This window comes from Podarcis filfolensis, assembly GCF_964270895.1.
Source record: "Podarcis filfolensis genome assembly, chromosome: 2".
Lineage (NCBI taxonomy): Eukaryota > Metazoa > Chordata > Lepidosauria > Squamata > Lacertidae > Podarcis > Podarcis filfolensis.
This window is the reverse complement of record NC_139605.1, coordinates 7,888,451-7,899,772: the sequence shown is the minus strand read 5'-3', so window position 1 is coordinate 7,899,772 and position 11,322 is coordinate 7,888,451. Positions and strand designations below refer to the sequence as shown.

The following is an 11,322-nucleotide window of genomic DNA, read 5'->3' as shown; positions in this document are numbered from 1 at the left end:
GATAAGCACCAGGAACCCCTGGAATCTTTTTTTTTTTTTAAATTATTCATTTTTCTTTTCCATTCATTACACATCTCATATTCATAACATTTACTATGCATTCCTTCCTCCCTCCCCTCCTAGGCTTCTCCCAACTTCCGCTTCTAGTTTGTTTCTCCTTTCACCAACTTTGCTGCCTCCTAAAAGAAAAAACTACTAATAACATATTTATACAATAACACCAAACCTAAAAACATAAAAATAACAATGAATACACCATATTATTTCTCTATCTTCTACACATTTTCTAATGCTAACCATGTGAATGTTTATTTAAATCCTGCCATCAAGTCTATAGACTTTCTTTGTTTCTGCAAATATAATATAAATGGTTCCCATTCTTTTTCAAAGTCACTGTTGTCTTTTTCTCTTAGTCTGTCATTTTTGCCAGTTCTGCATAGTTCAACAACTTCTCTTGCCATCTTAAAAGAGGCAGTCCCCCTCTCCCTTGTATGCACATCCAGAGAAGGGCATCCCCCCTCTCTTTCTCTCACACATGAGAGAGAGGAGAGCATGCCTCTCCTCACACCCTGATATGATACGATACAATAATCTTTATTGTCATCGTCCCATACAGAACAACAAAATTGAAAAAATCTACACCAGACATTCAAAAACCAACAAGCCTGCTATCCCAGCTTGGTTAACCTCCTACAAACTCTGATACCCCATAATTAAATACAATATACTCCCACAGAGACTACCTTACACTGTGTTTAAAACCAAAATCACATTTGGATAAAAACTGTTTCTCAGGTGGCTAGTCCTAGTCTTTATAAACCTGTACCTTCTTCCAGGGGGACGCGGGTAGCGCTATGGGTTAAACCACAGAACCTAGGACTTGCCGATCAGATAGTCGGCGATTCGAATCCCCACGACTGGGTGAGTTCCCGTTGCTCAGTCCCTGCTCCTGTCAACCTAGCAGTTCAAAAGCACGTCAAAGTGCAAGTAGATAAATAGGTACTGCTCGGGCGGGAAGGTAAATTGCATTTCCGTGCGCTGCTCTGGTTCACCAGAAGCGGCTTAGTTATGCTGGCCACATGACCCAGAAGCTGTACTCCAGCTCCCTCGGCCAGTAAAGTGAGATGAGCGCTGCAACCCAAGAGTCGGCCACGACTGGACCTAATGGTCAGGGTTCACTTTACCTTCTTCCAGAAGGCAGAAGCTGAAAGAGATCATTCATAGGGTGCGCACTATCCTGCGCTATCTCTGCAGCTTTCTTATGACACCTGGAAGCATAGATTTGATCCAAGGTGGGAAGAGTGCACCCAGTTATTCTCTCCGCAGTCTTTACAACCCTGGACAGAATTGTTTTTCCCCTGACCGTGCAGCTCCCAAACCACACACAGAGACCATAAGTTAATGCACTCTCCAGAGTACAATGGTAAAATGCCATCAACAGTTCCTCTGAGAGATTATTTTTCTGGAGGATTCTCCGAAAATATAACCTCTGCATGGGAAGAAGGCAGCCCTGTTTAGGGAAGTTTTTAATGTTTGACGTTTTATTGTAATTTTAATTTGTTGGGAGCCGCCCAGAGTTATTATTATTATTACTACTGTTATTACTTCTCGTCCTACCAATGAAACCCTGGTCCCTCCAGCATCACCCAGGCTGGGCCTTCTCAGCTGTTCCTCAGCCAGACAGACATTCTCATTTCAGTGTCAATTGAATTAGGGTTGCCATATTTCAAAAAGGTTTTTTTGGGGGGAGGCAGAGTTGTTGAGCTTTAAAAAAGGGGGGGTGTTACCGGAAAAATCCGAGGGCTCCCTTGGACAAAAAGTAAAGACACCGACCAGAGTAAATTGAAGCAAATCAGCAGCCTGTAGGCTTGGTCTTTATTGAAGAAAGACTGTCGCGACAGGGTGCTCCCCTCACTTGCAGGTGAGAGGAAAGACCCAGAGAGATGGTGTGCAAGACCTTATAAAAACTTTTGAAATTCCCACCCTGTAGGTCAAGCCCACCCCCAGAAACATCATGCATACGTTACAGAAAGGAGGGGTTGAGGGAGGAGTTGTGGTGGTAACCTGAGTGTCCTGTCACCTGGCTGGTTCCCTTCTCTCCTCCTCCCCACGAGTCACTTTCAGGAGACAAAGGGGAGTTGGCAGTTTCCTGCCCCCAGAGGGAAGATCTGATCATTGTCCTTTGTTTCAGTCCATGCTGAATCCACTCCCATATGCAAGTTCTTTGTGATCTTGATTGTCTTCTGTCTAGGACCATCAGGGTTGGCATAGCAACTGGGCAGGGCTCCTGTGGATGTGCTGGGATGGTGAAGGGATTATGGCTGGCCTGTATCAAACCTTCCCCATTTTGTAGTCCTTCCTTCATGGAGTAAAATAAAAGTGGAACAGTGCAAATCCGATGTATGGTTGATTTTCTATGAATTTATAACAGAAGTGTAGCGTATGTAGTGTGTGAGTGTGTGTGAAGTTTGTACAAACTGAATGATGGGGGGGGGGGTTCCTGCTACAGTTGGGGAGTGTTTTTGAGCTATTTTAAAATGAAATTTGCCCAAATCTACACTGCCCACATGGGCTGCCATATGTCCGGATTTTCCCGGACTTTCCAGCGATTCCACCCCCCAGATGCTGCTTACGAGGGTTAAATACTGGCTATGTGTGGGAAATTCAGTCCTTAGGCCTTATAACGGGGGGAAACGTCCATTTTTAAAAAGCCATTTGGGACTCCCTGGCACGCTAGATTCCTGTTTATGGATTTCAGTAGTTCTTCCAGGGTTTCCGACACAATCTTTCTGTGAGGGAAAGAATCCAAAAGGAGGAGGACAAGGGGTGGTGGAATAAAAGACCTCTCCTTAGACATATCTGATTTCCTGTACCTGAGAAAACCCTCTGAAGGGTTGCTAGGCAGCAGGATTAAGTGAATTGCATTTCAGTTCACATGAGCCCCCTCGGGTTAGCGCTGCCAGCTGAGCGCAGGGCGACACGCCAGCAGTGCTAAAATGAATATTATTTTTTTGCGGGGAGAAAGGCAACACTGGAACCATTCAGGAGAATAGCAAACACTAGCAGCAAACTGGGCAAGGGAGATTATTCTCTGTGGAGCAGGGTCTCTGTTTGGGATTAGGCTGCAGGAGATAATCCAGCCGAACGTCACACTTCCCAATTCCATACGTTTCATTTGTTATTGCATTGTTTTGCCACCTTTCCTCCAAGGGCCCTCAGGTGGCATGCATAATTCTCGTGCTTCCCCATTTTATCCTCACAGCAACCCTGACGGCGGAGGTGGAACATGACCACTGAAGCTAGGAGCCATTGACAGCCTTTCCCTTCTCTTTTAAAGCCATCCAAGTTGGTGATTGGGCTGCCTCCTGTGGCAGGGAGTCCAATAGTTTAATAATAATAATAATAATAATAATAATAATAATAATAATAATAATAATAATAATATCTTTATTGTCATTGCCCCCTCTCAGGGACAACGAAATTACTTGACTGCTCCATAAAAACACTAATTAAAACAATACAGTATAGTACAGCAAAGAAGATTAGATGACTTTCAAAGTCCAGGCTTCCCATTCAGGGCCGAGATCGCTCTGGAGAAGAAGCTGTTCTTAAGACGGCTCGTTCTTGTCTTCATTGTCCTGTATCTCTGTCCCGACGGCAGGAGCTCGAAGAGACAGTGACCAGGATGCGATGGATGCACTTGGTGAAGAAGTTAAGTCCCCAAGGAACATTCACCCACCCAGCTCAGGGAGTGTCTGGTTCAGGGCTTTTTAATGAGGGTGAAAGCTCATGTAAGTAGCAACGCCTGCATCAAATCTCCCTAAAAAAACTCAGGATGAGAGCCTAATGCATGAATACGCATTTACTGAGAGCAATCTGATAGTGATTTAGATCCCTTGGCCATATATTGCAGTATCTGCATTTGCCTAACAATGAGATGCTTGCCTGCTCTGTTTACCTAACAATGAATATACCTGACTGGACCCTTCAAACCTGTTTGCTCACATCTGGCTTTCAACAACACACACAGTGTGTGTTTAATGCAAATCTTGCAATCTTCTGGGATCGGAGAGCGGTTGGCAAACTAGGGAGAAATATGGTGTCCTGATTTTGCTTCAGCCACCAGCAATGGAGGACAGCCTTGAACTCTGATCATGTTTCTTGGTCATCTGTGCCAGAACAGGATCTTGAATTAGAGGGGCCAGCAGGCCCTTCTCATGTTATAATAATGGCTCCCCACCCTGGCGTGAACCACGGTTCCCAGAAGCCCTCGCAAGACCCAAAGGAAGTTACAGACCAACTTTTTTGTTTGTGCAAAGCCAGCGCCATATACTACAACGTGCATTTAAATCACACCGATTCTCCCAAGGGATCCTGGGAATTAGTCTATTAAGGGTACTGCAAAGTGTAGCTCTGTGGGTGAGAAACTACTTTTCCCATGATTATTTGGGGGAAATCATGTGCTTTAAAAGGGTGGGGTTTTTTTGGTGTTGTTTACTTCTGAGTATACATCATGGGTGTAGCCAGGGGACAGCTCCCCCCCCCCAATCAAGTAAATAAATAAATAAAAATACTTAACTAAAAGAAGAAATTGTAGAAGGATTTTGACAGATTTTTCTGAGTGCTTGGGGCCAAAAGAAAGTAATTTAAAATCCTGGCTGGGCCCATGGTAGACATTTATAGGATTGCACTATGGTAGACGTGTATAGGATTACACGTTAACCCTTCAAGGTTCACAAGACTCTTCTTTCTTCCACAAACTTGCACCACCTCCTCTCTCTAGGACAGCCACAGGCAAACTCAGCCCTCCAGATGTTTTGGGACTACAACTCCCATCATCCCTAGCTCACAGGACCAGCTAACCATCTGGAGGGCCGAGTTTGCCTATGCCTGCTCTAGGAAAACATCAGGTTTGTTGTTATTGCCTTTGTTGTGAACTACAGTTCCCAGAAGCCCTTGCGAGCCCCAAAGAAGATACTAGCCACCTTCCCTTTGTGGGGAAACCAGCCAATTTTAAAACAAACAAACCAAAGCCCCAAATGCACAAGCGGGATGGAACCCAGAATAAGGACAGGGGTTGGGAAGAAAGAAAGAAGGGGGGGAAAGAAAGAAACTCCCGATGCATTGCAAAGAAAATACAGGACAGTGATCATAATTCCTAGTCTTGCAAACCATGCGCAAGCAGGATGGAAGCCAAAATAAGGATAGGGGTTGAGAAGAGCAATAAAAAAGGAAGAAAACCCACTGCAATCCTAATCCTAATGTGATAATAATATCCGGGCTTGCATCCACTCTTTGCTTTGCCAAAGAGGAGGGGAGAGAGAGAGAGCAGATTCCTAGAAAGGAGCCCCAGAGAGTTAGTCTGGCCTCTTCCTGCTGAATCTCCTCCCTCTGCAAACGGAGTCTTGCGAAGCCACTTTCCCCCCGTCGCCTTCTTTCGCCTCCGGGAGCGGCTGCAGATCTGGGGGGGGGGGTCCTCCGGAGTTGGGGGGAAGCAGGTCCCTTCCGGAGGGGAATCTGGGTAAGTTGCGCCCAAAGAGGAGGCGGAGAAAGGGCACGATCCTGAGTGGGTGGGGGAAGCAAGAGAGGGAGATCTGGCGGGGGATCGAGTCGCTCTCTTCGCTCCGGAGGGGGGGGGAGAGAGAGAGAGTTCGCTCCCTTCCACCTCTAGCCATAAGTCATAAGGAAGAGGAGCAAGATCCTGGGTTCAAATCCTTCGGAGCAGAGGCTCTTTGCAAGAAGGGAGGAGGAGTTGAATTGCATCTGTGCATGTTGAGCTCGTTTAGGGTGCACTCAGTTTGGGAGAGGCAGCCCCATTGAAGCCAGGAGGGCTTACTTCCGAGTAGACCCGGCCAGCATAGCCGCTTCATAGCCTGCTTTGTTTTCTAAGGAGCTCAAGTCGGTGTGTGTGTGTGTGTGGTTATTTCACCACCATTGTTTGATCCTCACTGCAACCCTGAGAGGTAGGTCGGGGTGGGAGAGGATTGAGTTGCTGAGACACAGCCAAAGGGTTTCGTGGCTTGAAATCGAATTGAAGGCTGCCCTGGTCTGACACTTTTAACTGGGCTGCTCTGTTAAAAAGAACTATCTAAAAAAAAGTATGTATCTATACACACATGTGCACATACACATATGCACACAGAAAAGTGGAACTGTCTCCCTCTGGAGGTGGTGAACTCTCCTATCTTGGAGGCTTTTAAGCAGAGGTTGGATGCTTCAGCCGAGATTCCTGCATTGTGGGGGGTTGGACTAGATGACCCTCGGATCCCTTTCCAACTCTTACCATTGTTCTATGATTCTATGTCTCTTAACGTGCCTTCGGGCTCCCAAGAAAGACTGCAGCCTTTAACCTTCCCCGTTCCTCGTCGATTGCTTATACAGTAATAAAAAAGTAATTAACAATTCCCCCCCCCGCAAAAAGTTAATTTTTAAAAAGCAAAGCCTACGTGTAAAAGCTAAAAATGTCACACGGTGTCTTGGAAGAGGCATTTCTCCTGCTCCCCTTCGCTTTTACAAAGCACGAATTTCATTAGGAGATTGTGTGTGAGTATACGTAAATGCATTTAATATAGGCAAGGCACTTTGCAGAAAGTAAATTAATGCAAGGCACTTTGCAAAAAGGCATGGTAAAGTTGTGATTCATTACTGGGCTCCCCAACATGACGCCGCAGTGCCCTGAGGCCCCTCCTCTGACTCCCACCAATGTTTCTTGCCCCTCCCAATTTGTTACTGAGGGTTTTGGGAAAGGTGGGTGGGTTATCTTTCTATTTGGATCAAAATAAAAAAATTCCTTCTAGTAGCACCTTAGAGACCAACTAAGTTTGTTATTGGTATGAGCTTTCGTGTGCATGCACACTTGTGTCACCTGCTTATTTTGTCTAGGTTTTATTTGTTCTTTGTTTTGATGTTGGTTTGCGCGCGTGTTGAGAGAGAATACAGAAATAGTACCTTGGGTTAAGAACTTTGCTTCAGGATGAGAACAGAAATTGTGCTCCGGCGGCGCGGCGGCAGCAGGAGGCCCCATTAGCTAAAGTGGTGCTTCAGGTTAAGAACAGTTTCAGGTTAAGAACAGACCTCTGGAACAAATTAAGTACTTAACCCGAGGTACCACTGTACTGCAATTTTCCCCATCTGTGAAATGGGCATTTTGTCGCACTCACAGTAGTTCCAGAATTGCCTGATGCACACAAGTTTATACATGTACCCCACACCTTCTCAAAACAAGGAAAGCACATTTTTGTTTTATTTAAAGAAGAAAACACAGTTTCTTGAAGAGAAGGAGAAACCATTAGTGGACTTTTTTAACGTGTGTGTGAAAAGACAATGAGTTCAGCGCTGTTCTGGTACTGACAGAAAAAGAAAATCTCTGGGTTCAGAATATGCTCAGAGGCACCCTGCTCTAACTGAGCGTCTTTCGCACCTGGTTCTGGTTGGTGGTGGGCCTGAGAAACATCAAGTCTGCCCCACCCTTGGCTTCAGCCCTACACAAACATGAATGATTCATATCACTGAATTGTGTCGAGTGACGTCCTGACAAAAAGAGCTTTTGGGGAGGCAAAACCTGTTTGCAACAAAATGCAAACGAAAAACTGTTTGAGAAATCAATCCGGCTACCCAAGTGCGGGGTACGAGAAACGTCAGCAGCAGAAGGGCAGTGAAATAATTAAATAAATTTGTGTTTAAAAATTGGGCATGGCATGGCAGTTGAATAGATCTGGGACGGACGGACGGATGGACACTTAGAGTTCAAAATTCCCACTTTGGCCATAAAGCTTGCTGGTTTCTATGGGCCAGTCACTATTTTTCTGCCTAACCTACTTTGCAGGGTTGTTGTTGAGGTCAGTGTTTGCTCTGAGGGTAGAGAAAGCCATGCACAATGGCTTATGTGGCATTTGCGTAGTTATGTGTTATTTTTTAATTTTTTTGCAGGGTGAGGGGTGTAAGATTGCTTGTAAGATCATGGCATCTGGGGGAAGTTTCTCCTTGCCAGGAGGTGCGGCTTGAGGTTGCCATAATGGCTACCAAAACTCCTTAAGGAAGAAAATGAGATGGGCAGCTTTCGTTACAATGCAAGGGGATGTGGTCTGACCTCACATCTGAGGCTGAGTTTTCCGAGGGATTTTCTTTTTCCGGAGAGATAATATGTGTTCTCTCCTAACCACTTCCTCCTCTGCTTTTAAAAATGCTCTGTTCTTTTTCTGTCGTTCTTGGTGTGCAGACGTGGCTGAGGATCTTGGGCTTCCTGGTCCAAATTTGGATGCCATCACCCCGCCCCCTTTTTCATAACATTTTTATTGGTTTTATGAAATTTTATACATTTTAACTTTAACCATTTCAAACATTAAAAGAAAAGGTTCTGTTGAACCTTCGGACCTCCTTCCCTCCCTCTGTGGGTTCCATATTCAAGATAAAATTCTCTGCATCTTTTTCCTTTATCCATCTATTCAATATCCCTGACTATGATTTTAACTGCTTACAATGGTCTTTTAAGTGAACTAAAAATTTACTCCAGTCTTTTAAGAATACTTGATCTTCCTGGTTTCTGATTTTCCCCATCAGTTTCCTTCCTTCCATCTCTGGGCTAGAAGCATTCTCGCTGCCGTCGTTGCATACACAAAAAGTCTTTTTTTAATCCTTTAGGCCAAACTCATACCATACATTTAAAGCACCTTGATACCACTTTAAACAGTCATGGCTTCCCCCCATTTTCTTTTTTTTTTTGGGGGGGGGACAATAGTTCGTTAAGCGGACAGTCCCCACCCACCCCAAGCTACAATTCCCACAGTGGATTCACCATGAATCTATCTTTTGGGAATTGGAGCTCTGCGAGGGGAATAGGGGGTCTCCTTTTTAAAAAAAAATATTTAATCATTTTTTCAATACAAACAACCACAAAAAACACATACAACAAAAACCACAATAACACTTATAATACAATGTAACAATTCAGATTTGAATACTGATATACCTATGACTACACCTTTTTAACAATATTTCCCCACCTCTCCTCCCCCTACTTCCCACCGCTGTCTGCCTTGTCGCTTCAGTGTTCCTTCCAGATTTCTTCATATTTATCCATTCTTAATTTGCGTCGACATGCAATTTGTATGTAGCTAGCCTGTCCATATTGTCAATCCATGTGCTCAATGGAATCTTTTAGCAACTCTTCCAATTCATGAAAACAAGTTTTTTTGTTTCTAATATGGCACGGTACGTCCATTTTTTTTTTGACCCCTTGTAATCTCCCACGTTTCTGGTATATAATTTAGAATTAAATGCAGTTTGGGAATAGGGGTCTCCTAAAAACTCTCAGCAGCCTGAACAAACCACAGCACCCAGTTGGTTGAGGGTGGTGGGACTGTGGCTAGCAAAAACTACAGTTCCCATGATTGTTCGGGGGGGGGGGGGGAGTCAATGACAGTTAAAGTGGTATAGGAGCGATTTAAATTTATGTTGTAAATGTGACCCTAGAAGTGGGCTGGGTAGTCTTAAAGTTTTGGGGGAATCTGCTTTATTTTTGTTTTACCAGTAACCCGACATTTCTAGTAAAGCCAGATGCAAAATGGCGGCTCAAGGGGTTGGAGCCAATGGCAGCTGCAGGCCACACACCCTGAGGCTGCATCTTGCACTCTGCTTTTGAAGCAGTACGGTGTCGCTAGAAACCGTCATGGCTTCCTCCAAAGAATCCTGGGAACTGTAGCTCGCTGAGGATTCTCAGTTGCTAGGAGACTCCCATTCCCCTCACAGAGCCACGATTTCCAGAGTAATCAGTCCCTATTCCCAAGGAAATTTGAGATTTGTAGCTCTCTGAGGTGAATAGAGGTCTTAAATAGATGAAATTTCCATTCTGTTACATCTAGGCCACTGTTAGAAATTAGCCAGGCGCCAGGCGCGTTTTCCACCTGGCACGGGTCCAGTTGTGACCACGTGGAGATCTCTAGATGCTAAGTTGGCTACTGACATCTCCATCTGGCTGGCCACTCCAGCTTTCTTAAGCGGGTCAGCAGAAGAGCTTATTTATTGCATTCATATCCCACCTTTTTCTCCAAAGAGTACATGGTTCACCCCCCTCCTCAGTTAATCCCAACAACGACCCTGTGAGGTAGGTTAAGAGGCTGTGACTGACTCCAAGGTCACCCAATGAGCTTCATAACAGAGTGGGGATTTGAACCCTGATCTCCCACATCCTGGTCCGACACTCTGACCACTACACCACCCTGGCTTCTAGAGTCCTTCTGCTGTGGGGCAGCTGTGGGGTAAAAAAATAGAGGGAAAGCAAAATGTCACTTAGAGCAGGATCTGGAATATTTTGAAGCTTGAATTTGTTTTATTCTGGATTGTTCTATTTGATGCTTCAAGGTGTCGTAAGCCACTTTTAGACTTTTCCTTTAAAATAGTGAAAAACTTCTGGGAAATGATATATAATGAGATGAAAATGATGTTGAAATATACATATATATCTGGGTTTCTAAAACTGATCTAGGTGCAGCCTGGACATGTCTGCAGGGCCTCTGGGATTGCTTCCCACTCAAAATCTGCTCTCTGTCTCCCTCAGGAAAAGAGCCACGTTTTGCGGAGGACCGCTGCTCCCTTTGTGCATACGTGGAACAACGGACGCTGCGCACCCCGGATAATCCGAGTCCGGGAACGTCGGGGCGAGGAAAGGAAGAGCTAGGTGCATTCGGGAGATTTGCCGCCTTCGGGAGCGAGGGAAATGTCCGCCGAGCAGGCCCCGCGGATCCTCCAGGAAAAGAGCATCCGGGAATTCCTCCAGAGGAAACCGGGGGAAGAGATCAAGCAGGAGTCTCGCGACGGCCTCCTTCAGCAGTGGGAAGCCCAGTGGCAGGAGTTCCTGAAGACGGTGGAGGCCTCTCAGCCGGGACCCCCGCAGCCGCCCGAGGAGCCCACCCCCTGGGACGACGCCAAGGCCTTCCTGGCCTCCTTCGAGCAAGTGGCCGAAGCCTGCCGCTGGCCGCGCGAGGAGTGGGTGACCCGGCTGCTGCCGGCCCTCAGCGGGGAAGCCAAGCACGCCTTTGGCAGGCTGGAGGGCCGGGACAGGAAGGATTATGGGAAGGTCAAGGCGGCCATCTTGCAAGGGGACGCCATCAGCCGGGAGAAGAACCGCCAGTACTTCCGGCACTTCCGGTACCAGGAGGCGGAGGGGCCGCGAGGGGTGTACAACCGGCTGCAGGAGCTCTGCCGGCGGTGGCTGAAGGTGGAGAGGCACTCCAAGGAGCAGATCCTGGAGCTGCTGATCCTGGAGCAGTTCCTGACCGTCCTGCCGCCGGAGATCCAGGGCTGGGTCAGGGAACGGGGGCCCGC

The 11,322-nt window shown here is 46.2% G+C and overlaps 2 protein-coding genes across 5 annotated transcripts in view; both read left to right on the top strand.

The window, feature by feature from the left end:
- The window catches only part of LOC310756746 (uncharacterized protein), a 1,375,527-nt gene that overhangs the window by 1,149,174 nt on the left and 215,031 nt on the right, over positions 1 to 11,322 (top strand). The window lies entirely within an intron of this gene.
- Positions 5,378 to 11,322, top strand: part of LOC310756778 (uncharacterized protein) — a 16,626-nt gene continuing 10,681 nt past the window's right edge. For 2 of the 4 annotated variants that reach the window (XM_083601510.1, XM_083601507.1), the window contains exons 1-2: positions 5,378 to 5,521; positions 10,556 to 11,322. The exon at positions 10,556 to 11,322 is cut by the window's right edge and continues 76 nt beyond it. In XM_083601510.1, coding sequence (XP_083457636.1) covers positions 10,715 to 11,322 — 608 coding nt within the window. In that variant the 5' untranslated portion in view covers positions 5,378 to 5,521; positions 10,556 to 10,714. Of the gene's footprint in view, positions 5,522 to 9,714; positions 10,103 to 10,555 lie in introns of those variants that run through there. The other 2 variants (XM_083601508.1, XM_083601509.1) reach the window with 2 other exon arrangements.